The sequence below is a fragment of the Doryrhamphus excisus genome, linkage group LG14, assembly GCF_037039965.1.
Source record: "Doryrhamphus excisus strain RoL-2023G ecotype Guam linkage group LG14, RoL_Dexc_Guam_v1.1, whole genome shotgun sequence".
Taxonomy (NCBI): domain Eukaryota; kingdom Metazoa; phylum Chordata; class Actinopteri; order Syngnathiformes; family Syngnathidae; genus Doryrhamphus; species Doryrhamphus excisus.
This window is the reverse complement of record NC_136370.1, coordinates 20,135,061-20,158,585: the sequence shown is the minus strand read 5'-3', so window position 1 is coordinate 20,158,585 and position 23,525 is coordinate 20,135,061. Positions and strand designations below refer to the sequence as shown.

At 45.2% G+C, this 23,525-nt stretch overlaps 2 protein-coding genes across 9 annotated transcripts; both read left to right on the top strand.

The window, feature by feature from the left end:
- The first annotated feature begins 232 nt into the window (after nucleotides 1-232).
- klc1a (kinesin light chain 1a) lies at nucleotides 233-17,348 on the top strand. Of its 6 annotated transcripts, none has more exons than XM_058090304.2 (16): nucleotides 234-651; nucleotides 2,862-3,129; nucleotides 3,221-3,451; nucleotides 3,549-3,627; nucleotides 4,745-4,973; nucleotides 5,380-5,467; nucleotides 6,569-6,670; nucleotides 6,849-7,022; nucleotides 8,243-8,342; nucleotides 8,414-8,466; nucleotides 9,155-9,222; nucleotides 9,313-9,421; nucleotides 9,721-9,855; nucleotides 14,275-14,411; nucleotides 15,177-15,243; nucleotides 15,829-17,348. In XM_058090304.2, exons 2-16 carry the CDS (start codon nucleotides 2,863-2,865, stop codon nucleotides 15,892-15,894), a joined length of 1,905 nt encoding a protein of 634 aa, XP_057946287.1. In that variant the 5' UTR covers nucleotides 234-651; nucleotide 2,862; the 3' UTR covers nucleotides 15,895-17,348. The 6 variants fall into 6 exon arrangements, with proteins under 6 accessions (XP_078652512.1, XP_057946287.1, XP_057946286.1 ...); XM_058090303.2 differs by having other exon boundaries at nucleotides 9,721-9,882; XM_058090306.2 differs by lacking the exon at nucleotides 15,177-15,243.
- Nucleotides 17,349-17,666: 318 nt separating this feature from the next.
- On the top strand, nucleotides 17,667-23,163 carry zfyve21 (zinc finger, FYVE domain containing 21). 3 transcript variants are annotated; one of them, XM_058090309.2, is made up of 8 exons: nucleotides 17,667-17,866; nucleotides 18,713-18,763; nucleotides 18,880-19,048; nucleotides 19,181-19,256; nucleotides 20,119-20,210; nucleotides 20,462-20,515; nucleotides 20,725-20,855; nucleotides 21,378-23,163. In XM_058090309.2, exons 1-8 carry the CDS (start codon nucleotides 17,741-17,743, stop codon nucleotides 21,411-21,413), a joined length of 735 nt encoding a protein of 244 aa, XP_057946292.2. In that variant the 5' UTR covers nucleotides 17,667-17,740; the 3' UTR covers nucleotides 21,414-23,163. The 3 variants fall into 3 exon arrangements, with proteins under 3 accessions (XP_057946292.2, XP_057946294.2, XP_057946295.2); XM_058090312.2 differs by lacking the exon at nucleotides 17,667-17,866 and adding an exon at nucleotides 18,009-18,429; XM_058090311.2 differs by lacking the exon at nucleotides 20,462-20,515.
- Nucleotides 23,164-23,525: the final 362 nt, after the last annotated feature.

Genomic DNA, 23,525 nt, shown 5'->3' with positions numbered 1-23,525 from the left:
CATGGACATAATAAAGGCAGCAGGCTAAGTTTGAACAAAGAATGTTAAGCCCAATATGGAGTGAAAGGTAAACAAGTGTCTCCTAGCAACAGTCTTTTCTATGATGAGGCGACATTGTCTACGATAGCGCCCTTGCCGGTATATTGGCGACAAAGGTGGCGAGCGCCCCCATCTTTTGTGGCCGGGTGACGTCATCGCTTCGGGGCGGTGGGCGGACCCGCTAACGCCATTTGTCGACCCACAAAGTCAGCCAACCAGCCAGCCAGTCAGTCAGTAAGTAGCGAGCGAACGAACTGTCAACTCCACGGGCCGACAGACGAGTAGTACCCAGCTTGAACGCGTCTTTCCTCGGACTGACTCCTGTCATGGCAGCCCTCGAGAGGAGGCCTCTCCTGAGCGGCTCCGTCTAAAGGCTGGGCTGTGACAGCTAGCTGCTAGCTAGTTAGCTATGTAAGCCATTACCTGCTCCATCGTCTGGCGGCCAAACGGATTCCAGCCGGTGGACTTTAGAGGAATATTTGACAACAGTATTTTCCACGGATAACCATTCGAGCACAGGGAACGCTTTAATCTAAGAGTTTTTTTATTTGCATCAATCTAAGGCGGATCGACACATTTTAGCTGCACTGACAACGGATGTCCTAGAGAACGGTAAGCGGGCACTGTGTATTTGTTGGAACGCCACATTAGAACTGGAATGAGGTTAAACAACTGCGGTGTTGTATTTATTGTGTTAAGATAAGCCACCGGCATATATATCGTGTTTGTTGCATCAAGTGACAATATATGCCCCAAACCCCCATTAGAGCGGTATGTGTTTACATTATATGCAGGAATTAGTCGGGTGAGCTGTGTGTGAGGAACATTCAATTCCGGATAACTGGTTCTGCAGGTCAAACCGTGTGTGTCAGGAGGAAGCTATGACAAAAGACACGCAGCCAGCCACGGTTATGACATTGGTATTCAGCTGGTGGGAAGGTTCTTGAAAGGTTCTTGTGTTGAGCTGAGGCGGGACACAGTGGATGCCAGTGTGGGTTCTCCAGCTGGGATGGAGGGAACGAAAGGACTTGGCGCTGTGCGATAAGACATAACTTAAATCGATGCACCCGCTCATGTCAACATGCAGGGCTCCGTCTTGTACTACTTCCTGCTAGTACACAAGCGTCAATGGAGGCCAGAGACACTGCAGCTTTTCTTTCTCCAGCAGGTGATTTCAATGATCAGCTCCTTTTCTCAAATTGAAGAAGGTGTTGATCAACAAATCGTCTGCTTTAGTGACCAGCTGCCAAGCAAAGCTGCAGTGTCTCGGCCCTCCATGGAAGGAGTTTGACGCCCCTGGGCTGGTAGGACATGTCATGTTGTTGCTGTGGTGCCTGGGTTAGGGTTAGGTTTAGGGTTAAACACAAACTGCAGCTATTTCTAACCTTCATGCAATCAGTCCAATCAAAGGTGTGATTAACCTTCCCTCACTTCCTGTTTATGAAAAGTGGAAGTGAAAGGTGGAGATGGAAGCATTCTTGTCTCTATGCAGCCGGAAATCTGAAAAATCTAAGTGGTGCACTCAAACAGGAAGCTGTGGTGAGGCTTTCTCTGTCTTGGATTGAACCGCATCTCGTTTTATCAGTGAGCTCTCGCCCTCCCAAGCTGACTAAGACTTCCTCCTCATGCTAGAGCTCAGACTTCCCGTCGTTGCACCCCAGACCGCGCTGGAAATCCACACCATTTTCACTACATCTCTGCAGCAGATGCTTCAAACCAGATTTTTTGCATCTGAAGTATGGGATGTTTGTTCCCCCATGAGGCTGCAGGACTTTGATGGCGGATGAAGATCTTCAAAAAAAAAAAAGACAGCAATGTGTGTTGTTGTGTAAGGAGCACTAATGTGCTGTACATCCTGCAGTGCACTTTGGGAGTTAAACACTGAGACGACAACAGCAGGGTTATTGTTTTACATAAGGCTACATGCTGCATCCCATAATTTCACAGTCTTTTTTTCCCCCAAAGCAGTATTATTGGTGAGTGTCCATTTTTGCACACTTTTGAGCACACATCCCAGCAGCACGAGTTGTTCCTTCCTGCTCAGCAGTCAGCTGACAACCCGCCCCTGTCTTTTGGAAGGGGCCCTATCCTGCATGTGCAACTTTTCAGACTCGCTTACAGTGGAACGTATGTTAGCATCATTAACTCCTTCCAGAAGGTCCGACTCGAAGCGAAACAGACGCTAACCGAGTTGATTTTTCCCATGAGAAAACCTGGACATCAGAACTGCACAGTATACAGTAGGACCCCTTTAATTGATCCACACTCAAAGTGACTTGCGAGACGTGTTTTGGTTCACCTTGTCGCCTGGTTGCTCAGTAGCATTGTCACTGCAGTGTGAGGGGATCCGACTGTTCCTGGATCAGCATACTTCCTTGACACAAAGCTGCGCAGCCATGAGTGTGTTTGGGAGGCTTTGCAGTATTTTACTGCCTGCAGAAATTCACCTATAATCCTCTTAAGAGTGTGTGTAATTGATACAAAGTCAGGAGGAGCGGCGCAGAGTGCACTGTGTGTGTGTGTGTGTGTGTGTGTGTGTGTGTTCATGCACTTAACATACTTTTATACAACAGTGACAGACACACACCTCCAGTTAATGCCTGCTGACACATGCTTGCCCAAGGCACCACATCAATGAATAGAACTTTAGCTTATGTGCCTCTTCAATCAATTTAGTGATCTAAAATGTATTTTATCAATACAGTGGCGAGAATCATAGATCTGATGCGTCATTCAATCACTTTGTTTGGTCACAGTCTGTTTGTCCTTTATGTGTCACGGTGACATCGCCCCTCACATCATGACATCTTCTATGACTGCAGGATGCGTGAGGACATGTCCACCATGGTGTGCGTGAAGGCGGAGGAGGACCCTGGTGAGAAGCTGTCCCAGGATGAGATCATCTCCCGCACCAAGCAGGTGATCCAGGGCCTGGAGGCCCTGAAGCAGGAGCACCACTCCATCCTGGAGGGCTTGCTGGGAACGCTGCGCTGCCTAAAGCAGGATGAGGAGGGCGTGCTGGTAGAGGAGAAGTCGCACATGATCCGCAAGTCCCTGGAGATGCTGGAGCTTGGACTTAGCGAGGCACAGGTGCGTTTGCACAGCAGCCACAGCATCCTGAATCTCGCTATACTTCCATGATGAACATAAAAACAGAGCGATGCCCTCCTCCTCCCGCTAGGTGATGATGGCTCTGTCCAGCCACCTGAGCTCAGTGGAGTCTGAGAAGCAGAAGCTTCGGGCTCAGGTGCGCCGCCTGTGCCAGGAGAACCAGTGGCTGAGAGACGAGCTGGCTGGCACCCAGCAGAAACTGCAGAAGAGCGAGCAGAGCGTGGCCCAGCTGGAAGAGGAGAAGAAGCACCTGGAGTTCATGAACCAGCTGAAGAAGTACGACGAAGACCTGTCTCCCTCAGTGAGTCCATCCTCTGCTCCTCCGCATCGGTTGAAAAGCAGCTTTGCATCATGGATGATCACAATAACAAATGTCTTGTTTGTTCTTTTTATGTCAGGAAGAGAAGAACTCGGATTCCAGCAAAGAGACTCTGGATGATCTCTTCCCAGATGACCATGATGACCAAGGTCCAGGCAGTAAGTAGGCCTCATAACATAGGGGATGCTAAGTTAGCCTAGTATCAGACGCTTCTAACTTAGGCTGTCCGATATGAGCTCAACCATCTACAAACCGAATATGCTGCTGCTGATGTTGGCGCACAAGTGATGACATGCTCCACTTTGCAACAATCTTGCTAGCTGAGCGTGTCCGCAGGGTGGAAATTATACCAAATTTGCCTTTTAGATTGTAAACAGGCAATTTGCAATCAAAGTGTGGTTATGTGACAAGGTAGTCGGGGAACAATCCTTTCTCCGGCAGCCCAGACTCCCATGTCTCCACCATCCATTCATCTCAAGTTTTATAGCTGATTCCTATCTACACAGGAGGCTGTTACCGACACAGTTGAATCGTTCTGGTCGCATCGGTTTATCGTTCACAACCCCTCAAATTCTTTGTTATTCACGTAGCAGGTGAGTCGTGAGGAGAGCTTTTGTAAAGGAATAATGTCTTGTGGGGTTATAGCAGCCTCTATGTATGAAAGACAGGCAGCCGGAAATGGACCCTCAGCAACATAAAACTCAATAAATGAAACGTCACTATGGCGGTCCATACTGCATAACATAAAGGAAGATATGGCACCGCTCCCTCTGAGTTATTTGGGGGAGTGGTTCATTTTTCCATTTGTATTCAGAGCTGCAAAAATACGTTTTGAAAGCCCCATAATGGAAGCTGTAGTGGATGGGTTGTCTTCATTCTTGAGGGGGGATGTGCCTTCATGCAGCAACCAAGTGTCAAAATGTACATTTTTCTGTCTGTGTCAATGATTCATGGTTTTACACTGTTTACCTTCTTGAGTAGCTAGGATCTAGTGTACTCCATTTTGACGAATGCATGACAAGGTGGCCCACTGGTGAGCCATACGTTCCCTTTTAAGCGCGCCCAGTGGATGTCCACAGAGATCATCAGCCTCAAAGGAATCGCCTACTGCTTTTTTTATTCAAACCGCATTCTAATTTTCACTTTGCTAGAGGTTGCTCTTATTCTTTGTGTTTGTGATTTCCTGATGTTGACATCCACACACACTCTCTTTTCTGTGAAGTTGTGTCAGATGGCTCATCCGCTTGTTCCAATGTCCCCTGCTTGTTCTTCCAGTCCAGCCAACTCATGGCAGTGCGGCTGCAGCCGCCGCCCAGCAGGGTGGCTACGAGATCCCAGCCCGTCTGAGGACCCTCCACAACCTTGTGATCCAGTACGCCTCCCAGGGCAGGTATGAGGTGGCTGTGCCGCTCTGCAAACAGGCCCTGGAGGACCTGGAGAAGACGTCCGGACACGACCACCCGGATGTGGCCACCATGCTGAACATTCTGGCCCTTGTGTACAGGTCAGTTGGTGGAAACACCGCCTCTGAAGAGGCCCAGTGACGTTTTCCTATTTTTTTTACACGTAACTTTACATTCTGTGTGTATTAATATGATACAAATCAGTGAAGGGGACATTTGAACAGAAACTCCCTTTGCATTATGCAAGTGGCTGCTAGACGACCATTACAGGCCCTTTGGAACACAGCAAACATAGCAGACGATTTACAGTACACTGTCCATGTTCCAGTCTGAGCCCAACAAAGGAATGACCCAAATTAGCTGGACCTCCACAAATCTCCTCTGTTTAATGAGCTGCCCGGGTTTTTAGTTGGGATTCAAGTGTGGGAAAGCTACCAAGAAAGTAGCATCACCGAGAGCTAGTAGTCCCTTGACTTTATGTTTGCTGCCTTTTTTTTGGTCTGTCAGAGATCAGAACAAATACAAGGAGGCCGCCAACCTGCTGAATGATGCCCTGGCCATCAGGGAGAAGACCCTGGGCCGGGACCACCCTGCTGTGAGTTTATCTTTTTTCAATATAATGTATTTCTAAAGTGTTATTATACACGGACAATATGAGTTATCTTGGCATAATTCATCCATTCCAAACTAAAACATGCTCACTACTTCAATTACTTGGTGTTATAGTTGGTGGTAAATGACTAGGGTTGATAAAACCTAGCCGTTTTCCTGTGTTTGGAGTGCTAAGCTATCAAGCTACCGCCTGGAGTTCATGTTTACTGCAAGCTTGTTTTGCTTGGTAGATTGAGGCAGAGTGAATCTCTTTGCTTCGACGACTGTCACCTTGACCCCTTTTTATCTTTGTGTATTTAGGAGGCTACTGTGGACGGGTTCTCTCTTTTCAATCAATACTATTGATTTAAAAAAAAAAAAAGGCCAGCTCCCTCTCGGACATCACAGCTGTCATTTTTTTGTCATTTTTTTGTCATTGTTGAAATCCTATTAAAGCTTTTTCTATGTGTACTTCATCCCGGCAGTATAATACCATACCATAAATAGCACCAATAATAGTATTTCTGTCGTGGATGTTGACAAACTAACTGTGTTAACCCCTTCAGGCCATTGTCACCATTGTCTGGACCTTCATCACTCTACACTTTGTGAGGTCAGCCCCCCCCCCCCCCCCCCCCCCCCAAATCCTCCAATCCTGCTTATCCACAAGTGATTCCATGTTGATAGTTGAAATCAGTGATTCACAGAATCTTTTTCTCTCACCTGATTGAAATCTAACTGCTCACGCTCAGTACCACAAGTGTACCTGAGTCTATACCAGTCTATACTCTTCACTGGTGGGAAGCCCCCCCCCCCTCCCCCTCCATCTCTTCCTCCTCCGTCCACTCCGTCTTCACCTTGGCCTTGTGTGCATCCCAGATCAGAGTGGACCTTGAGTTTCATCACACCACCCACGGGGATCAAATTGCAACCCCCTTTAATGACTTCCTTCCTGCTTGTTGAGGCAGTGACTTTCTCATCAGGTTGGAGCTTCACGCTCGTCTTGATGTATCAATCACCCACCGTGCACGTGGGTGCAGGTGGCGGCCTGCAGCCATCAAACATGTACTTACAGTAACAAAGGTTGATGATGTCTTCCTGTCAGGTTGCCGCCACCCTCAATAACCTGGCTGTGCTGTACGGGAAGAGAGGCAAGTACAAGGAAGCGGAGCCTCTTTGCAAGAGAGCACTGGAGATCAGAGAGAAGGTGAGCCGCTGAAGTCTCTCGATGTCCCAGCATCGATCATCTTCTGGCCGTCTTACATAACTCAGCATGTCTGAAGCCACATGAAAACAATTGAAACGGCTCTCAGCACGTGGAAATCCATTAGTCAAATGGCACATGCTGCTGTTCAAACCATGAACCTTTTACTGTTACCATCCAGGTGCTGGGAAAAGACCACCCGGACGTGGCCAAGCAGCTGAACAACCTGGCCTTGCTGTGCCAGAACCAGGGCAAGTACGAGGAGGTGGAGTACTACTACATGAGAGCACTGGAGATCTACCAAACCAAACTGGGGCCTGACGACCCCAATGTGGCCAAAACCAAGAACAACCTGGTAAGACTGGCACGTTGATTAGGCTGTTTGGGAATGGTTTTGTTGTTATTTAAGCATGTTCAATGGGACCCATCTTGCCCATTTCAAGGGCTTTTAAAATGGGTACGCCCTGGACTGGTCACCAAAGTCCACACAAAGATGCCCAAACTGGGATTAGGGCGTCAACCTGCCCTCCATCTACTGACTGTACAGCCAGCATGTTAACCACGAGTTCAACGTACAGCCTGACCGTTTTTAATAGAATGGGCCAATTGTCCTCCGATGGGAGTGGTCAGGGGTTGAGGCTCCTGGCCCATCGCATCCCTGCCACCAATGCTAATGCTTATCATCAGCAAACGGTAAACTGCACGGTTTACCGAGAATCTTTCATCAAAGTATACTTAGTTCATGGAACGGCTGTTGGTGAAGTGGCGCGAGCAGAGGATCAATAACCACGACGTCAGTCTTGACCTCACTTGAAAAGATGACATCTCCATTGCTGCCTTACTATAGTTTAGATAGTATTTTTGACTCGCGAGCCAGAACATATATTTAGCACACACGCACACGCACACACTATTTTATGCTTATAATTTTCCTTGAATCATTTGTCTCATTTTATCCATAAGTGTTATACTATCAGCTGTATGTTCTTATGTCCCTTTTTTCAGGAGCACTTTTCTTTTTCACACCACATCAAACTATGCCATTTAATTTGACAGTTTTGTTGTTTTTTTTTTTTTTTACTAAAGACATCTGACAGGCCTCACAGCTAGGAGACCCGAGTTCAATCCCACCCTCTGCCATCTCTGTGTGGAGTTTGCATGTTCTCCCCGTGCATGCGTGGGTTTTCTCCGGGTACTCCGGTTTCCTTCCCCATACAGCTGGGATAGGCTCCAGCACCCCCGCGACCCTCGTGAGGATAAGCGGTAGAAAATGAATGAATGAATGAAGACATCCGGCTTGCAAGTCATGTTGCCAGTTTGTATGTTAAAAGTTGAAATACTTATAACGGGCTGGATTCAAATGCTTGGTGGGCCATAGTTTGCCCACCTCTGGTTTAGATACATGATTCTCACATCTCAAATAATACTTTTCTTGCTGCCATTTTCATGAAAAAGCACCCACTGGATTCTAAAAGGGAATCATTAGAGTACGATTGCAGGGACTTGTTGATCTCAACAAGAACTGGTTTTCAATTCCCATCCCTATCCATATTAAATGTTCTCCACCTCTCTCAGGCTTCCTGTTACCTTAAGCAGGGCAAGTTCAAGCAAGCAGAGACTCTTTACAAAGAAATCCTCACTCGGGCCCACGAGAGGGAGTTTGGCTCCGTTGATGGTAGGATGCGCACACATCACGGATGAGGCAACACACGAGCTTCTCACATCTCTGCCATGTTGACACCGCAGGTGAGAACAAACCAATTTGGATGCACGCCGAGGAGAGAGAGGAACAAAGCAAGGTGAGGGTGAATTTCATAATTTTAAACTGGGGGAACCTGCTTGCTACATCAGCTCCAATGATTAGCCTTCTAATAGCACAAAACAGCATTCCCATTTCTATATGAATTCCAGCGTCTCCCACAAGGCTACAATCAAATTTGCAGACATCACCATGACTTGTGTGGCATGACTGTTTTGAGGCCATGCGCAAATACACATATTTTTCTGTGAGTTTTTGCCTACTGTCCACATGGTTGTCTCATTTCTGCAGTGGATGGGCATGTTAAAGAAGCAGGGTATGATGCCATCTACTTTACAGAGTTGTCACAATGGGCCCATGATGTATTTAGGAACACATAATGATATCGTATTGACAATTTAAAAAATCTATTTGTGGCAGGCACCCACAAATAAATGAACGTATGGGAAACACTGGATTCCTATGTCACTAAGGTGACTTGGCCAGTAATGACTCGAGGATGAACATAGCAGCTACGTCTTGTAGAAAGGCAAATGATCCATTCGTTTGAAGCCAGGGTAAGAGCGGCTAACTTCGTTTGGCAGATTAGTCTCCATAAGGATGAAGTGGTCCAAGAAGCAGCATTCCCAGCGTAAACGGCTTCAAGTGTGAGAGGAATTAACTGAATCACACGTCGGTTTCTTGATTGCCCCAGGAGGATACGTATGAAAGGTCTTCTTGTCTCATAGGGGAAGCAGAAGGACGGCACGCCGTTTGGAGAGTACGGAGGCTGGTACAAAGCTTGTAAAGTCGACAGGTGATTAAAACAAGCCAAAACATGACGGCGGGGGGCTTACCTGACTTGGAATGGTTGTTTGTGATGAGATGGTCCCACTGGTTTGTGCAGCCCCACGGTGACCACCACCCTGAAGAACCTGGGTGCACTCTACAAGCGGCAGGGCAAGTTTGAAGCAGCCGAGACTCTGGAGGAAGCTGCCATGCGTTCCAGGAAGCAGGTGTGGTATCCTTGTCGTGCTGCCCATAACAAGTTAGAAGATTTTAGTTTTGTCTAAAGGTAATACTTGAATAATGCAGTTCTACCTTTGTTTTCGTCATTAACAAAAACTGAATTGTTGGAAAACCAAATGTTTTTTTTTCCATAAGTAATGGGAAAATGTCAATCCACTTATTCCTTTCAGATACTAAAACATTAACACAAAACAAACGCCACAGAGAAGCCGAAAATGGCCCCCGGGCAACACTCCAGACGACCCTGCCGTAAACCATCTCCTGAGTCATGTTGATGTTGTTTCAGGGTCTGGACACCGTGCACAAGCAGCGTGTGGCTGACGTCCTGAGCGAGCCAGAGGCCCGCGAGAAGCAGCGCAGCCGGGAGAGCCTGACTTCCGACACGGTCAAGTACGAGAGCGGGCCTGACGGCGGCGAGGAAGTGAGTATGAGCGTGGAGTGGAACGGGGTAAGTACAGTACACAGCCCACGCCACTATCTCACCACCCACTCGCTCTGTGAGCATGTATTAAGTTGACTCTGATATATTGATAGAATGTTTCCTGACAGATGTTGTTGGTCATCAGTGAGGTCACAGGTCAGGTCATGTGATGCTGATTGAGCGTTAGATGCCTGCAGTAGATATTTGAATATATCATGTATTCACTTGTAGACCACTTTCCACCAAGCAGGACAGTTTGGTGTGTTTCCATTGTCAAAAGTGGTGAAGGATCTGATCCCGACATTAGGGTTCCAAAGATACGACACTTCCAAACACTGTACTGCTTGGCGGAAACATGCACTTATTTAGTGTTATCTCAGCTGTAGACAGAAAAAAAACACTACTGACTAACATGTTGACCACCGTTCTTGAGGTGTACGCCTTGCTTTCACTCTTTACTAAACATTTTCTCTCGAATAAAGTTGCACCTAACTTAGAGTTCTAAAAAAACAAAATGCTTCCTCCGCTATAATAAAACTCACATCATCCTCCCCTCCCCCCGCCACTAAAGAACGTCTTATTTCTCCTGCTGCACTGCTCGCATAGCAACAGTAGTCATAGCGCCCCCTCCACCCTTGACAGCCAATCAGCATCCCTCACTGCAAATCCCCCATGCGCATATGCAGCCTGCCAGCCATGTGTTGACAAATAAGCGTCCACATCAGGCTGGCAGGGAGTGAGGTCTTTAACTGAAAGTTCTGAGAAGGTGTAGATGTTCTCTCAGCAGGTACATTTGCTTCATGCCTACTATGAATATGTCAACATGGGCTCTGTACTGTACTCCTTCATGTTTGGTGCGTGTTGTTGAACGGCTGAGGCTGACGCTTTTCTGCTTTTGAACTGTTGGCACGTCGGCAGCCAGAGAAGATGGAATGTGTCGGCAACACCAACAAGAACTTCAACTAAATTGGAACCGTTTGTTCAGAGTCTCTCTGGCTGCCGCCATCCCACTTTTCTACTTTTATGTGAAATAAAATGCATGCTGCAGACGCAGTACATTTCCAGCTTTTTTACTGCTCACATGCACCGCCTGGTGGCAGGTCAGAGCATTACACTAGTGTGACCTTGAGTCTCCTCAGTTTTGGAGAAGTACTGCATCTGCTGTGAGTAGCCAGCTTTATTAACCTCTGCTGTTGTCTTTCTTCGTCTCCTCTTCCTCCTGTCCTCATCGCCCCCCCCCCCCCTTTTCTGTCTTTTCCTGCTGACCGTGTGACTGGACCTGCAGGCCTAATTCCAGATGCCTTCTAACGCTTCTAAAAGCTCGTCTTCTGTGACGGACGCCTCGTCTCAAAACACTTCAATTTTTGCCGTTTCCTTCACTTCTGAACTCTTCCCACACCGCCTCTCTCTCTCTCTCTCTCTCTCTCTGTATCCCCTTCCAATTTCAACCTCTGTTGGGAGACGTCATGCCAGGGCACTAATTTTGCACCCGGGTACAGGAAGTGTCTAGGTATGGATGTTGATGGGACGTCTGACTTTATTGTTGCTTTTCTTCGTTAGCTTCTTCTCTTTATTTTCTCTTCATTATCTTCCTCTTGTGCAGGGGTGTCCAAACTTTTTCCAGTGATGGTCGCATACATAAAAATGACACGATGGAGGCACACTTTGATATATTTTGTATATTAAAGATGCCAAATGTGTATGTTAAGCTATCTGAACAAAATATTTTTAGCTTTGTGTTGTATGTGACAAAGCAAATACAATAGAATAATATTTAATATGTCATCAAAAATGTCTTCCTAAACCAAAACACCCAATAGAGAATTAGCCGTGGGCTGCCAATGATACCCGGGCTGCACTTTGGATACCCCTGCGCTCACGTACATAGTGCTCACACAACACACACGTCACATTTAAGTCCACTCAAACAATAACTTCACACTCCAGTCAACAGTCTGCCAATCTGATGTCATGTGACTAATAGACGTATCCTGCCTTCCACTGAGGAACATTCTATTGCGTTTTATTTTGGGACGTTCTCTCACACACTGGTGTCATTCATGGTGTCTGTAAATCAATAAATCTAGGCGGTGTAGATATTTCAACAAAACGTAACACGTGTAAATAGTGCTTAGTCTGCCTCATGGAGAGGTGAAAGGTCACGGTGGAGTCCAGCAACAGTTGTTGAGCTTCGGTTAGCTTGTGGTCCACGTGAAGCTTTAGCGTCGTGCATGTTCACGGGCAGTCTTTCCCACAGGACTGTGATCTATTTGTGGTGGCGAATCAGGGCTGGGGTAGTAAGGCTGTGTGATGTCATTGTCTAATTTGCCTAATTGGCCATGTGCATGTCATTTTTTGGACACTGGGAGTATTAAAAAAACACAGAAAGCAAAAGCAATTTGTTTAAAAATAGAAAGGAACTTTGTTGTGTTACTATTTTTTGCGGGTTTTTTTAAATGATGGAACTGCCTGTGAAACATAACCCTGCTTTTTTTAAACATAACTTAGAGGGGTTGCAAAATATAGCAACAAAGTCGCCAATTGGGCAACCCTGGGATTCCGGCTGCTCTGTATTCTCGATCAGGTGCATATGAGTTTAACAAGCAAGCAGAGTTACGATGCCATCTACCTTATGGCGCTACCTTCGCAGACGGTCCCATTGTGATGTGTTTGAGCGAGGGCCAACAGGTAGCGCCAAGTCTATTTTGGCCACAAATAAATCCACACATGGAAGACACTGATGTTGTCCTGTACACGATTGTATATAGACACTGTGGCTGGGGGGTTCCATTGGATGAAAGTATCTTGTGTGTTGTTCTACTACTTCTACTTCTATGTCTGTGAATATTCCCAATCATTCAGGTCATTGTATTGTCAGGGCATGCAAATCGACGGCAACAGGGCTGTTGAGGCGGGCTTAGAAAACATTGAGCTTCATCAATGCAGGCTGAATGACTGCAGAGTGTCTAGATAGTCTGAGGGCTTGGTGCAGGATCCAAAGTATTAATGTTCTGAAGGTACGAGGATGTTCAACAAGAACGGTTTGGCTCCTGAATATGCGATGGAGTGGAGCCTCTGCCAGCCAAACGGCGGTTGGGCATTCACTCATGAAGTGAAACGTCCTCTTAGGACCGCCTGAACAGTCCAGCTGCCGTTGATTCAACGCCTTGAGTATTCTACTTCTACTTCTACTACTAATCTCCCCCTGCCTGTGCTCTCCTCTTTGTGCATCTTCTAATAAAACTCCAACTCTTCGCTCACGTCAACCTTTTTAAGTGTGATGCTTCCCGGTGCTTCACTTCTTCAGCTTTTCTTGTTTCCTTTGATGAACATCTCTACACCGCCATGTATGGCAGTCACTCCTCTGCAGGGCATCCCCTTATACAACACAGTGGAACCTCACTTTTTGTCTTTGGTTTGTTCCAAAAGGACTGAAGACGAAAAATTGGAAATAATTCAATTAATCTGCGGAGAAAAATGAAAAAATAATTGGTAAAAATGAATTATAGATGAATTGTTAACGCAGACTTTCCGTACATCCAACAACAACAAAAAACAAACCAAAAAAATTTTTTTAAACTTAAATTATATTAGGAATGCAGGAAGTGAACAAATGTAACAGTTACTGATTGTAAAAGTACCAGATGGAGGGGTAGGATTTAATAAGCTTTGCTTCTTCTTACTCCTTTTGGACATGTGGAACTGGGAACTGATTATGGGATGCACTCAATTGGAATCTGATGCATGTTCAAGTGAAATTAAACCATTACCATCCTGGTGGGATGAAATAGTATTCTAATAATGTTTCTCATCTTCTGTAACAAATGTCTGGCACTTGCAACTTTCTTACTGTTCTTTGAGCGCATGGCGGGTTATTTAGCAGTCAGGCTTAATAAGAAATGCACGGACAGTGAGTTCCACGTCAGGTGCTTTGTTTGAGAACTCCATTTAGCAGTAACGGTACAACACAGGGCAAGCGGATGAAAGAGCAAATGACTGTTAATTGCAATATTGTATGAAAAAAGAACTGGGGTGAATACGCTAGATCCAACATCGAATCATTGCCTTTGAAAAGATAATGTTCACTTACGATTTGAAGGTCAGAGGTCACTGATGTTGGACCTTTTTGTAGTTCTTCCACGGCAAACTCATCCAAGCATGCCTTTAAGTCTGCTTTGTACTATGAACAGTGTAAACACAACACCTCCCCACAAAGTTGGGGTTATGAAGTCATGAAGAGTCAGGGACACCTGAGCACTCCGGTCCCAATACTTTTGTCAATATGGCTAACATGAGTGAATCTGAGACAATTGTCAGTATGATTTACACCAGCTGTAGCAGCACAGAAGTAAAAATGAATACCATTGTCTCCATGTGTGGCGGGTGCCGGCGTAACTCTGTGTGGCGTGTCCCCCCCAGGACGGCTCGGGGGCGTTGAAGAGGAGCGGCTCCTTCAGCAAATTGCGAGCGTCCATCCGCCGCAGCAGCGAGAAGCTGGTGCGCAAGCTGAAGGGTGGCGGCGGCTCACCTCGGGACTGCGAGCCCAAAAACCCTGGGTAACTATCCCCAACCCCACCCCACCCGAGACATCAGGGGCACCAAGGCGGAGCGCCGGGCCATGCTAAAGAGGGGATTTGCTGGTGAAGCTGTTTGCACACAAAACAATGGAGGCAGATTCCTATTTTCTCCTTTTGCATCGCTACTTTTCTTGCAGGGGATTTGATACGAGAATGCTGACAAAGCACTATGGTGATGCAATGCGCATAACGTACACACAGTGCATTTCAGTGCCTGGTTATGTCCACTAATATCTATTTATTGCACCGTGGGGCTTTCCTGGGGGTTATTTTATTCATTCATAAACTTGGATTTATGAAATTCACATTGGACTCTACTGTGGGGCTTTTTATTTGATCTTATTTTACATTCTCTCTGGGTGCTTTTTCATTTGGAAGTCTTTGTTTGCATGGCTATTTTTTTATTTAAGAAGAATAAATGTTATTTGAATGTGGCGCAGCATGTCCCACTGTGTGTGTTTGTGTCTGGGTGTGTACACGCAGGCTGTGGTGTCACTTTCTGCTTCCTGTACGCCTTTTTCTGGCACTTCCTGATGGAGATGATGTCACAGCCACCACCGTCATCATCACGTGTCATTGACATATTTATCATGTTTTATTCATGCCTATTTAGTTCATAATTGTACTGACACAACTAACCGTGTGTGTTGTTTATTAACCAACGCTCAATGTTCCACCCCCGCCTCACCTCTGAACCCTGACCTCTCATGACCCTCCCCCGCATGGCGCCATTTGGGGGTGCAGCTTGAAGCGAGCCAGCTCACTCGGGGTTCTAAACGTGGCGGACGAGGCGCTAACTGACCATTACCAAGTAAGCAGGCATCAATTACTTTATCACCTCAGCCGTGCGGGATGCGATTGTCGTTCATTGCAGTCATGTTTATCACTTCCTGTTTAATCTCATCGTCACGGGCTGTTTTAATTGGAATGAGCAAGAGTGAGAATGTCAACACACTAAAACAGCTAGCAGAAACATGCACAGTTGGATTTGAGGAAAGAACGATACTGTAGACCCCCCCTCCCCGTTTCATTTTTCAAGACCACCTGTGAATAAATGCGATTAATTCAGATAATAATGTATTTCCCATCCGAGAAAGCCTGGATTATGCAATGCCGGCTCGCTCCTCCCCCTCCAACACCTCTTGGCTTGATGTAGACATTTTGATTTCTGATCAACATCTGCAATAAAAGTGACTAATTTGATTGAATTCCAATAATCCCATGTCTCTTTAATTGCTATTGTTTACTCACAACACAAAGGAAAATAAGACAAATATGTCAAAGTATCCTCCAGGGGACTAAATTGAGCCTTACAGATGTAATGGGTGATGATGGATGATGATCCTTGAACAGACGAAATCCCAGTTCTCATCTCAAATCTATTTCCTTTGCTTAGGAGCGAAATCATCGTCTGAGGAAGAGTCGCGACCTGAGTGCCAGCCACACGGACCTGGCGCATTGAAGGTCTTGTTGAGGGATGGAGGCTTAAAGGTCACAGAGGACACAGGTTCTTCCATCTTCATTGTTGTAAATAAAAATGCTTTGTTTGACACACACAGAGCTTGCAAAGCTTCCACGAGGACATATCATGTCATAACATGAACATGGCTGCTGTAGCTCCTTAAGTGGCTTTTTAAAGTGTGCTTAAGCGTTTATGTGTCACTACTCCATTTTTGCATTTGTCTTTTTTGTTTGGAAAGACTTGCTTTAAGATGTTTCTTACGTTTCCTTTTGAAGACTTGGTCTTGTGGTTAAATGAAGTTTACATGTTGGGCTTCTGGTGAGTGTGTTTGCAAGGATGCTGTTCAAGGGGCACATGAAGACGGCACTCTCAGGACTTCATCTGTGGTAGTTTGACGCACTGACTCGCTTCTGTGTTGGAGATCACGAGTTAAGCTATTAGCGTTTACTCCGGAGAAACAGTCCCATGTTTCTCCAAGTGCTACCTCGGTTTTCGTAGGTCTCGGTGCCCGGTATATGGCCGTGTGCCTTACAAATTCAACCCAAGCAAAGCTTCTATAAAGAATAGTGGTTATTTTAAGAGGTGGGACACTACAGACAGATTCCGGACAGGAATTGATTCATTTTCAAACAGTTTTTGTCAGATCTTTTGGGCCGGATTAACGAAAACTGAGGTTCCACTTTGTTATTAAATAGGCTGCACAACAGCAACCATTTAGTTGCTTTAACCTTCTTCATCGTCAGATGGATGTCACATGATCTTGATGATGTAGTCCCATAATGACTCCAATCAGCCCTTGATAGTTTTACTTTTGATGTTACACATGTGGTGTGTAAAATGTGACCAAAAGAGGACTTAATGCTTTTACTGCAATATATTTGTTGTTCATACTTTTTGCAGGGCTGTGCAATAAGCTTTGATCAGAATGTAAAAAAATGTAGTTACTATGAAGGCTGTTGTTCCTTACAACATTGTTTTGTGCGAAACCCTCAAATGTAAATAGAGGAATGCATATAATACACATTAATATTCAGTCTGTATTACAAAATTGTATTTTTTTTTCTTTTTTAGGGAAATGACATGTACTTAATTGCTGACTGTTGATCAGTCTGTTAAGTCATTATTGATGGTCTGATGGTGGCGACGGAGGGAGAAACAAAATTATAAGGAGTGTAAAGTTGAGAATTATGACCGATATAAAACTCAAGTCAGAATGTGACTTTTTCAAGGCACAGTGCCATCAGGTGGTGATGAAAGGTAACTGGCAGTGATGCATCAGCAAAACTACAATATTGTTTCTTCTGACACGCCTATTTTTAACACTTCTTCCTTCCTGTGATTGTGTGCAGATTGTGTAGAATCTATTGCTACTACATGTGCAGTAATGTTGAAAAGCACGGATTAACTGTTACTGAAGAATAAAACTGTGTGGTTTGTTCTGTATTGTCTTGAAACATACTGTTCGTTTATGTCTCCAGTGCCCTCTGCTGTACACTTAACAGATCAATGCAGTCTACAGTTCCTCAAGTGGTGAGTAAACAATAACGGGCACTCCCCGTAAGATATATGAACTTTAATGACATCATCCGGCCACAGAGTGTAAAACCATTGAAGTTTTTTTAAATTAATTACACAAGCCTGCACTTTGTGCGGAAAAAATGACGCGAAAACGAGTTCACGGGATGTGGCTGCAGAAATCAAAACACTCCTCGGCCGTTTAAATCACGTGAAGTCATCTATGCGTTTTCATTGGCTGATGTGAGTGTCAATCTGGCATGTGGAGGGCGTGTCCAGTCCGCAGATACGGTGAGTGTCAGAGAAGAATACCACAACGACGAGGGACAAAATGTCTTCAGTGCCTGATGGGAAGAAGCTTGTCCGGAGCCCAAGTGGCCTTCGCATGGTGCCTGAAAACGGCGCCTTCAACAGCCCTTTCTCTTTGACCGAGCCGCAATGGGTTGCTGACAAAGACGTAAGATAGCTGACAACTCGAACGTACCAGAACTGCAATAGCAGCTACCAGAGGCTTTAATGAAATAAGACTCTACTATTCCGGTTGGCACTATCAAAATAAAACACTGATCGAATGAGTTACTCTGAACAGGACTATGCGATCAACTATGTGCGCAACCTGGCATTTCCAGTAATCTCTGGTCGTAGCGGAGCAGTTTACGCTAACCCTGTTTTATAATAGCGTCGTTTGTCGTCGACCACGTTACTTTCTTTGATTGACATCCGGCGTCGTCCGTGCTGAATTATTAGAACTTTAGTCTGCTTTTCACCTCGCATTTGGCAGATGAGACATGTTTGGTCTTAGTGGGCTGGCAGCTAAAAACGAACAAACTAAAACGCGTTTTACCTCGCTGGAGAACATCTCTTTGAGCTTAGTTATGGCACTTCTTTGCAGCAAACAACGTTGAAAACGACATTTGGCGTGACGCAAGAAGCTAGCTTGCCTAGCTAGCTTGCCTAGCTAGCTGGCGGAGTGCTAGCATAGAACATCATATCGTTGCTAAAATACAACACGACATAAAGGCAAATATTCTCTGTCTGGCAGTCTGGCCCTTACTTTTGAATACAGTACCTATGTAGTGTGTTTTGCATCCATGATTTACTCCCATATAAAATGACTTTTCTTCACCTGCACTTTTGTCATAGAGTTGCTTGTAGCTGTTTTCTCAGCATTGTTATAATGTGCATAAACACAGCTGTGATTTGGAAGTCCACGATTGAACTTACGTTGCTGTGATATTTCCACAGGAATATGCTTGTCCGTCTGCTGACGTGAGAGCAATAACCTGGTTTTCCTCTTTTGCAGTGTGCCAGATGTATGCAGTGTGACACTAAGTTCGATTTCATAAGAAGAAAGGTCAGTTTTTGCCACTTGAGCAAATGTGAAAATGAAGCCTTTTGTTCCTTTTGTGGCGCAGACACAGCTGTTGGCACCTTTTAAAATGAAACCTGATCAAGTGTGTCTCTGTGCAGCATCACTGTCGGCGGTGTGGCCGATGTTTCTGTGACAAGTGCTGCAACAAGAAGGTGGCACTGCCCCGCATGTGCTTTGTTGACCCGGTGAGACAGTGTACCGACTGCGGCCTGCTTTCACAAAAGGAGAGCGACTTCTACGACAAGCACCTCAAAGTGCTCCTGACAGGTGAGCATCTGACACTTCACGGGTTTTACGCCAGTTTTCTCATTTTGTCTCCATGTACAACCACAGTGGATTTGCAATAAAACAACAACATGGGACTGAAGAAAAATGTCATCTTTTGTTTACCACCTTCAGGAAGCAACTTTGTCGTCACTCTGGGAACCTCAAACAAGTCTGAAACCATGATGTGTCGCCTCGCCAACAACCACAGGTCACTTTCACTTTATTTTTATGCTTCATGTTAATGATAAATCATGAAATGTACAGTGGAGACCCGCTTTTCAAGGGGGTTATTTACCAGTGAATGGTGAAAAAAACACGCACAGTGGACTCGCTTTGTTGCCTTGGTGTTCATGGGGGAGTCACTAGTTTCTGGGGACAGTGGGGGCTTAGCCCCCTGGAGATGCACAGGATATGAATGAATGTAGTAGACATTTAAAAAAATTAAAAAAAAATAAGAAGCGGGATATAAGTTTCCCACTTTTGGACAGATTTAGTAGAGATACTCAATAGTTTTAGGCCACCATTAAATGTACACAAGTACACACAATCTATACTGCAAAACCGCTGCTCAAGCTCTGCAACCATTCTGTCCAGTGGACAGTCATCAATCATATCATAATCATTATTATATTATTCATTAGCCTATTATTACTATCATCATTCTTCTTCTTCTCATTATTACTAGTAGTAGTAGTAGTAGTAGTAAGCTAGTATTAGCCTGCTTATGCCCTATTATATGAAATTTGTCAGATAATTGTTTTTGTAAAATAAATGAATAAATAAAAAATATCAAATTATTTAGGGGGGCTTAAGAACATTTTAGGCCTATTCTGGGCGGGCTTCAGCCCATGACGTCACTGCATACACTGCCCGAACAAAGCATCCACACCTTGGTAACTCAGACTCTAAAGAATGGATAGTGGTTCTTTTAGAATTGAGAGTATTTCTATTATAGTATAAGTATTTGTCAATTATTATGGGCATGAGATTTTCAAAGTTAAAAAATGAATGTGTGAAATATGCCGGGCTGTGAATGCCGAATCTACTGTAACATGTTGCTGTCCATGCAGGTACATGTTCCTGGATGGGGAAAGCCACTTTGAAGTGGAGTTGTCTCGTATCTCCAGCATGCAGATTCTAACCGATGGGATGAGTCCAGGAGGTGAGAATCAGTGCGAGATTTAAGAATTAACACTCAGAATGAACACTAAATGTATTGAATGGCACCTACTGCAACCTGCATGCACAATAATAAACACGAGCGTTACATTTCTCGTTAGATGGTGGACCTAATGAAGCGGCCACAAAGGGACGCTGCCTTCTACTAATGCATTTATTTGATTTTTCTCCTGTGAATTAACTCTTGTGCTACCTTGACTCGACTCGGCTCGGCCTGGCCTGGCTTGGTTTCAGAAAATGACATTCACACTTACACCAGCCTGCTGGACGGTCAGTGTGCTGACGAAGGTTAGCACCACCTTGCCTATTATTCCTTCCATCCATCCATCCGTCTGCATGAAGTTCATTTTAACCCTCCGTTCTTCCAGACAATGTCGTTGTTTTGTTTTGAAAGGCATGTCAGAGTGATCCCTCCCTCCTTCTCTCAGAGGATCCAGCATCCATCAACTGTTGTTCAGTCCAGCGTTAGAGTTTATGTTTATGTTTCCCACCTGCAGGCTCGCCAACGCGGGCCAGTGGCATGCTCATCCACTACAAGCCGATTGGCTCCCAGGATCTTCAGGAGCTTCACTTGGAGGCGGCGGATGACAAGAAGGTGGCGGCGCTATGGCTGGCCGCCATGCACAAGGTGACCGACTTGCCAGTGGACACGAGTAGATTTTTGAGTGATTGCCCGGGACAGGAAGTCTGTGCTGGCAGGAGTTAGGAGGTCAAATCTGGGAATTCTTGTTTTGTCAGCACAACAACAAGATCACTTTTCAATAGTGGTATTTATTTGGAATTCTATCCTATTTGAGATGATTGGGGTCAAAAGTCCTATCAGCACTTTGCACACACTTCTGGTGGAGCTAGGCTCATCTCTGGCACCACCTGGTGGACAAATGTATTGGAGACGTTGGCTGTGTCTCAATCTGTATACTTAAGTATACTTCGCTCAGTATTCCGTATACACTGCATACTCTGTTCCAGAGAATGTTGATAGTGTAGTGCAGTCCTAAATCCACGATTGTACACTTAACAGAAATATTTACAGAAATGTAGCTGACATTATTGCAATTTGGTCCCTTCCCTTAAGCTACGTAGCAAAGATGGAGAGAGTGGCAAGTGTAGGCCTTTCCCCTCAAGTTCTTTACCCACTTCCTGTCTCCAGGCGGCCAAGCTGCTGTATGATGCGAGGGTCCAGTGAGACGACGTCCAGTCAGGCAGCGCACACACCAGACCGAGCCGTCTCTGTCCCGCCTTCTTGGTGGTTCTCCGTCATGGTCCGCATCAATCTGGTGTCTGGTCTCGCATGTTGACAGCAGACGTTGTCACAGCCCAAAGTTTTTAAATTGCTGTGGACACAACCTTGTACGCTTTCTACAACATATTAGACACTTGAGCACAGTCCACCAGGGTGTCTCCTGATCTGGTAAGAACCTCAGCAGGACATCCGGTGCTTTTACTGGCTGGTTTACACCAAAGCCTTCTCTTTCATGAAGAAAAAGGCCAGAAAGCAAGCTCTTGACACAAACTATTTACATTTAGTCGGTGTCGGTCTTCCACATGGAGCTCATACCTGTCCACCAGTTTCCCACCCATATCTTAACCATCATGGGGAAAAAAACCTGGTACTGGCCGTCCTCTCGGCAACACTTGGGGAAATGGACCAGAATCTCCCTAATTTGAGTTCCCTCATTTTTCACAAAATCTCCCTTCTTTTCAAATGCAAACACTGACGGGCTTCCTCGGTTCTTGTAGGGTGGCGGGGGGGTGTCCAAACGTTCTCCACTTGAGGGCCAGATGGAAGCATGTGGTGGCTAAAAGTGGTGGAAAACATGCTAATAGTAGTTTCATGCATTCTCTAGTCCGCTACTCCCAGGACTGGTTGCCAGCCATTTGCAGGCCGCACACAGACAAACAAGCATTCATGCTCACGTTCATGCCTGTGGGGGGAGACCGCCGAACCTGAGAAAACACGGAACGCATGGGGAGAACATGCTACAACTCCGTGCTAAAAAGTCAAAATAATCTCATAAAATATATTGGTATGATGGCTTCTTGCTCTCAGTTTTTAATATGGCGTGGTCCTAATCCCTTCTCCAGTCTCCGATATGGGCTGTGTTCCTGGAAAGGCCCCCAAGCTACACTTTGGACACCCCTGTTTTAGTTCTCGGGTGTTCTACACCTTATCATATACTAGTTAGTAAATGACTCCAGGTCCAGATGAAGTCAAGCGGTTCATCTCAGATCCTTCCAGTCCAGCGGTGAATGGCATTGTGGGTAATGTAGGCTTATCAGGTGATACAAGAACACCAGCCATGCCGTCTTGTGGACTTTTGGACCTTTGTAAACGACTCGTTGAATTTTTATAAAAGCTATTTTGTTCATCGTGAGTGGAGTACTCACACTGAGGTCTTCTAACATCTTAACTAGCGTCATTAAACCTTCCACAACTCCCATTTGTGTCTCGGTAACTATTCGGGACAACAGGATGGGCACAAAAAGCACCTATTTTGTATTTTACACCAGTTTTGTATTTAATGGCATAATTGATGGGTGCTCAGTGGGATACGTAGTGCTTGTCTACCACCATGCATTTCTACTTTTCTATAAAGTGATTTGTCCATCAGTAATACATTCCTGCTGTCTTCTGAGAAGATGCACACTCTTTGACATTTACCGGATGAAGCGTTTTCAATTTTAATTAGCATTAATGAAGATGGAGGAAAATCTTGCATAACATTAACGTGAATGTTGACAAAACGTGTAAACATACTTGGCTTCCGTATCACCATATGTTTATTTTTCTAAGCAAATCACCTCACAGAGTTTTTCATTGGGGCGGCCAAGGTGAGACTATTACTGGCCAGTGGGGGGGTCCACCACTGGGTTAAAAATGTCCAATTGGGTTCATGTATGGGCAATAAATAAAGGCTTTGTGTTTCTTGCTTGAATGGATGTGATGTCTTTTTGCCATAATTCCGTAATTATATTGTAATGGCCTGATTATAATGCCAGATCTCATTAGGGAAACTCGAAATATGTTTTATTTCATTTAGAAATTGTAAGGTTACAGTTAATCCTACTTGGCGGGGGGCTTACATTTCAAGACCATCCCCGTGGTGGGAACAAGGAATTTGCAAATCATATGTAGTAATATATGTAGTATATTTAGTATATTTGACAACATTTTGACACTAAGCAAGCGATCACAGCGAAGCAGAAGTGTTGTGACGTTCACAAACGAATCGCTTCTATTGAACGGCTCATCACCATGAACGATGGGAACCGAGTCGCAGCTTGGAACCGTAACGCT

Excerpts from the sequence above, each read along its gene's own strand:
- klc1a (XM_058090303.2), top strand. The coding sequence starts at position 2,863 with ATGCGTGAGGACATGTCCACCATGGTGTGCGTGAAGGCGGAGGAGGAC. Across the intron at positions 8,467-9,154 it reads AGAGAGAGGAACAAAGCAAG|GGGAAGCAGAAGGACGGCAC; the intron begins GTGAGGGTGAAT and ends CTTGTCTCATAG. Across the intron at positions 14,412-15,176 it reads TGCGAGCCCAAAAACCCTGG|CTTGAAGCGAGCCAGCTCAC; the intron begins GTAACTATCCCC and ends TTGGGGGTGCAG.
- zfyve21 (XM_058090309.2), top strand. The coding sequence starts at position 17,741 with ATGTCTTCAGTGCCTGATGGGAAGAAGCTTGTCCGGAGCCCAAGTGGC. Across the intron at positions 18,764-18,879 it reads TCGATTTCATAAGAAGAAAG|CATCACTGTCGGCGGTGTGG; the intron begins GTCAGTTTTTGC and ends GTCTCTGTGCAG. Across the intron at positions 20,211-20,461 it reads CGATGGGATGAGTCCAGGAG|AAAATGACATTCACACTTAC; the intron begins GTGAGAATCAGT and ends GCTTGGTTTCAG.